The following is a 6,000-nucleotide window of genomic DNA, read 5'->3' as shown; positions in this document are numbered from 1 at the left end:
GATATAACTCTACTGACTTCATGGGATACTAAATAAGGCAGAACTTGGCCCTTTCTTGCTACATTTTGTGTCCCCTGTAGTAGCTGAGTGCTAGACAATCTGTAGTTAACACAAAGTATGCATCTCATTTTCCCTGACAAAAACAACAGGGTTTTTTCCACTGCTGAAATATTCGAGACAGAGCAAAGCAAGTACATTTGTTAGTGTATTTTTTTTTATTTTTAGTTACTTTTTCCACATAACTTTATGTAAGCTACAAAAGTTGTGAAATGCAGAAATGGTAATAAAACTGCAAACTTAAAACAGTTTAGATAAGAAACATGTCATGTCTCCCTAACAATGACCATTAAAAATGAACCACATTTTGATGAATTTGTTTAATAAACACACCACATACTTTTTAAAAATAAATAAAGAACAACATTAGGGAAACTAATACCATCAACAGCATGAAGTACTTAGTAATTTGTTTTTTGAAGACAGAAATGAGATCTCTAGGCACAGTTTTAGGCATTATAGAGGACACAGAGGCAATAGGTTAGTGTGCACTGTTCTGTACAAAAATACAGTCTGAATAAATTACATTGCTAGCCATAAGATTAGACTTCACTTACCAATCAGTTCATTGCATGTTTAATAATATACAATTACATGCTAATCCATATATATCTTTTTTTTTTCAAACACATAGGTCTCTCTATATTTATGTCTTTAAAATTTACATGTTGAACTTACAAAAGCTAAATGTAGTTGTGCAAGAAATCCAAAAGAGGTGCTAGGTACTTTTCAGCACTGGACGGCATACCTTAAGCTTAAAAAATACAAAGAACTAGCCCTGCTTGCAAGTCTGCTATATATATATTTATATATATTTGGAAGATAAACAATGGGCTTGTTTTGTGAAAAATTATCCTGCTAGTGAGATAAAGCCAAATACAACTGAAGTGGTGACGGCATGATACAAGAATAATATATAAAAATGAAAGAGCTATTTTATATACACTCTGAAACACAAGAGTGGTTTATTTTGTGGGTAGAAAAATAGTTCAGTTCTACACTGCATTTACTTTTAATTCAGCACTGAAACATGTCAGAGTTGCCAATCTTGACTGGGGAGGGGCGGGGGAGAAGCAGCAGTAGCATAAGCTAAATTAAGGTACCTATATCCATTATCTTAAGCACCTAAATATGAAGGACCTGACCTTAAGAGGTGAGCAGATACCATATATTCCATGGAAGATATAGGTGTAAGAATCTCTGGAAATCTGAGGGCATTTTTACATGTGTTGTGGGATGTGTCGCTGGGTGCATAATTAGCAAGCTGTGCTAATTAAAAGTGCCCATGTGTCACATGTATCAGCGTTGCTGCACATTCCCACACTGAAAAAATAGTGGTGGGACACTTTGAACTAAAGCTCGTTGAATATGTTTTATTTCAAAGAGCAGCGCTGCTATTTTTTCAGCATGGAAATGCACAGTGACATTGATACGCACGATGCAGCATGTCAATTTCTGTGCTCCAGCAGACTTGATTAATCGAGTCTGCTCTGACGCGCTAGATTTCTAGTGCATTGGAGCAGTTTCCACACACGTGTATAGGAACCCTGAGTGTTTTATGGAAATAGGAACCTGACTTTAGATGGCCAAAATTTTTAGAAAAAAATAAAAAGAATTGCTGAATGGTGCTTTTATGTAAGAATTCCATGTTTTCCAATGTATATATGCAATTTATGCTTCTGTGTCTTAGTCTGCTGCATGTTTTTCTCTCTAGCTCTATAGAGAGATGGGATTTGTTAAGATTAAGAACGATGATGCTGATCTATCATTTTATGCATTTTCTTCTCAGACTAAACAGTGTCAGGTAATTGTCATCACCCAAAGTATCACTCCTCTAGAAAAGAACAGAGAGCTTTCACAATAGGCTTTTTAAAAATTAGGCTAAATCCTGTTGCAACCCATTATCTTCCTCTCATGCACATTAAAAGCAGTTACACTGTAGTTTAGAAAGTCACAGTTAACTACACTCCAGGTCTCTGCTTCAAGTGTGTTTCAGAAAAGTATAGTTAGAAACATGTTCAAATACCTGCAAGACAAACAGATGCTCTTCTCTTTTTCCTCATGTCCCCATAGCTTTTGTCCTTCATCACATTACGTGAAACCACCATTTTTCTTGGTCATCCTAGTCTAGCTAACACTACTGGTCCAGGGAACAGTGCCTATACTGAACACTCTACTGCAGTACTACATACTGTACTACACATTTTACTGCAGTAAGGCCCAGAATTCAGAACTAGTTCTTGTCTGACAGCAGTGAGTTAATAAACACCATTCTAAAGGCAGAATTGTGGCTATATACCCCTTACACAAGTGGGATGTATAAGCTCCTTTCTTAGAACCTCCTTCCTCTCTGTGAACCAAGGTGTGTCCATTTAGCACTTTATATGTGGTCCTAATTTTGCAATCACTTTTTGGAACTAGCTATATAACAGCAATACAGGAGAAGATTATTTTTCCCCCAAAAAGGACCAAATAGGTTATATTTTAAATTTTCCCATTAACAAAAATAATTCTTTCTAAACTTGTATATTATAACTGTATCAGGTGTATAAAAATATGCTCACCATTAATTGAAAGGACCCAAATAAGCAATTTTTAATCAAAAATAAAAGTTATTCAGGGTAAGTGAATTTAAAAGTTTTCCCAATTTAACTTAGGTCTCGTTTCATTTGGAGTGTCTATATGTTTTATGTGGGAAACCATCTTTAGAAGCATATTTTTTTGACAATTTATTATAAACTCAAACGGGGAAAAAACAAATGTAACTTATAAAGCTGATATACCATACTGATAACAGTTCTTGTGCATGACTTCGTCTCAACTATATTTTTGTTGACTGAAGACACTCATGAGTTTAATGGATTTTTTAAAATGGCAATTCTGTTTAAAACTTCGTTTTAAACCAGCATTAAAAAATGTAATAATTACCAAATTATGACATCATCAGCTAATCATTTCATTCTGTTCAAACTTAACTTTATATGAACTTTTACACATTTTCCATCAAAACTGAGCTTCTATAAGGACATACAGAGAGAACAGAGCATTTGACATTATATTTATTTTGTAATACCAACCCAAATTAGAGATACTAGTCCAATACTCTGGAGAATGTGCATAAAGTTAGTGCTTTAACCGCTGCACCATAGCTAATATTACTTTTAGATGTAATATATGTGTCTTCCTCTGTGTGAGGATTCATTACCTATATATTTTTTATATATTTATTTGTACTAACAAATACCTTCTATAAAAATACTTACTTGGACTCATTATGCATTTTTTACTGTGATGTTTGAAATTAAAATGATATTTAAGACAAATGTAGCTTCTGCATGCATTTTATATACCTCAAGGAAATGAGGCCCTCTTTTACCTTCGTTTAGCCCCTCCCTTCCTCCCTCCACAATGCTCAGAGCTGAGACAACTTCCAGCCACATAATTAGAAACATGTGTTTTTAGGTTCTGTCTTCCTTCAGTGATTTGCCACCCATTGTTGGGAAAATATGGATCACCAATGCATAAACTCCTCCTTTTTTCCAGAGACTTCTGAATGCAGATATTAGGAAAGTCACTAACCAGTTCCACTCACAGTCTCTAACATACATCCACTTGCAACTGATTCCCCAAAAGATTTTTCAAATACGTGACCAGAGGCTAGCTCATTGTATAAAATGGTACTGCCTGCTCAAAACAACCTTTGAATTCTCCATGATATAAGAAAACTTCTAAATAGAGCTCATGCCAGCTGCTCCCCTGCAGGCAATGGCAGATATGGGCATTTTCATTCCAACTACTTTTCTCATAATGATTTGTCATGTAGATCCTTTGCTTGTTGTCAAGAAGAATGAAGTCAATGTATCAACAGTTTGCAGCATTTGTCTATGCAAGATCAGCCGTTTTTAATCTGCCGTTTTATGTGTGTTCTCTTGAACGTAAAAGCTGGTTACAGCGTTCACAGCCAAAAGGCAAAGGCTACTTTATCCACAGAGCAGACTGTCTGGTGCTCCACAAGTGTTCTAAAAAAACTGAGAGTTAGAAAAGATGGAGTAATCCTTTTTGTTATTTTTGTTATTTTTTTTCTTCTTTTGCTTTGTTAAACTAAACAATTCTAGTAGTAGTCTTCGTAGTTCTTAGGGTTCAGGCAATAAAGGATGGCACCCCCAAATGAAAATATAGTTGCACCCCAAGCCAGGCCATAGCCCCAGTTGAACTCATGGTATATTTTCAAGCTGACCGTCTCGATGAACTTGATTGGATAAAGGACTAGGCTGCACACCTGAAGAACAACTGAAATAAAAATTAGCCAAAGGTCAGAAAAGAATGGGTTTTTTGCTCTATTACATAAAACAAGGCAAACGCTCCATTATCAAATTTCACATTTTGCTGCAATTTTTTATTTATAGGTATTGTGCTATTTGAATAGAAACAATATGTAAGCTCTCTCCGCTATCTATAGAGAGTATAGCAGTTGCGATACATTCTGCTGGATATGAACAAATGTTACGTCTACTCTATAATAAAGTGAGACACTCTAGATCCCCAGATAATGAATACAACCAATCTCTTCCCATTTTTTGTTCTCCCTTTTTTTAGTCTGAAGTTGGAATTCTTTTTGAGACCAGAACTAAAATGACTAATCTTATAGATATTATAAATGTGTCATAGGGGAGAAAAAGAATAAAGAAACAAGAAGAAACATAACTCACAATCAAAGAAACCATTTATTTTAGATGAGTAGTAATTCATTGTATTAGGTGTTATTTATTAATGTCTAATGGAATTCTTAAGGAATTATGAATTACATGCATTTTATCACCTATTGTAATTAGAATTAATCATATAATTACACAGAGCTCCAGAGGAATTCATGAAATTTAGTTAACTACTAGTAAAGTAGAACTCAAGGGTGGGTGGAGTACAATATCCTGCCCTGGCTGAAAACTAATGAAACAGAATAAATTCACAGCAGCAAAAAACCCAGAAAACCATTTCTTTGTATGATGATGATGACATTTCCCAGAGAGAGAGAGAGAGAGAGAGAGATTGAGAGGAGATTTTATGCAGCCTGATGTATGTATGTTCTAAACACATTTGCAACAGAATTTAATAAACCTGATAAATATAGCATTGTATGTCAACTACCAATACGATGCATGTGCACTGTGAATGGAGGGAGAACCCACGCTCATAAGGATCTGTTCTCCCTTAAACACAGGCACACATCTACCATTAATTTAACTGGAATAAACAGTTACTGAACTCAATACAAAGATAACTGGATGGAATGTAATGGCCTGTGACATACAGGAGGCCAGGCAAGATGATATAACGGTCCCTTAGGTCTTGGGCTTCATGGACTACATGTACACAATGTGTGATCATCTGGCAGCACAGGAAAATAAATTCCAGCCTTTTCGCATCCCAGAGACATGGCACGGACCTTTTCCAAAGGTCCTTCTTGGCCTTAAAACTCAAATATTAAAGCATGTGATTAACTTTGCAGGCACAAAGAGTCCCTTGAATTCAGTGGGTTGTTCACATCCAAAGCACATATTTAAATATAGGCAGGATAGGTGTGTCCACCGCTGGAAGTGCACTACCACATAGATTTTAACCAAACAGGAAGTCACTTTTTAAAAAGCAAACAAGCTATTAGATGTTTTTAAATGCCCAGGGCCAAACTCATAATTATACTAAAAGAGCTCTGAATTATAGAATTATCTTTGAAATTACGCAAGAAATGATAGCACAATAAAATATTACAGTTACTATCATACTGCTTACACATTTATGGTACACACAAATTTTCACTTGCCTTTTTATTTTACTTTACAAACTACTAAGGGTTAAATACTAATGAAAGATGCCAGTTTGCCATTTTAGTTAAAGACTTAGCCCTTTACTTAATTGCTATTCCAAAAGTATAGTGCAAGATTTTCA

General features: G+C 35.2%; 1 protein-coding gene across 1 annotated transcript in view; it reads right to left on the bottom strand.

Moving 5' to 3' along the window:
- Nucleotides 1–208: 208 nt before the first annotated feature.
- The window catches only part of TMEM47 (transmembrane protein 47), a gene marked incomplete at its 5' end in the record, with an annotated part of 28,675 nt that continues 22,883 nt past the window's right edge, over nt 209–6,000 (bottom strand). The window contains one exon of the mRNA XM_006015677.2: nt 209–4,347. Within this exon, the coding sequence (XP_006015739.1) occupies nt 4,169–4,347 (179 nt within the window). The remainder of the gene's footprint in view (nt 4,348–6,000) is intronic.

This window comes from Alligator sinensis, unplaced genomic scaffold (genome assembly GCF_000455745.1).
Source record: "Alligator sinensis unplaced genomic scaffold, ASM45574v1 scaffold243_1, whole genome shotgun sequence".
Lineage (NCBI taxonomy): Eukaryota > Metazoa > Chordata > Crocodylia > Alligatoridae > Alligator > Alligator sinensis.
The sequence above is the reverse complement of the archived record's forward strand: the minus strand, read 5'-3'. Positions and strand labels throughout refer to the sequence as shown.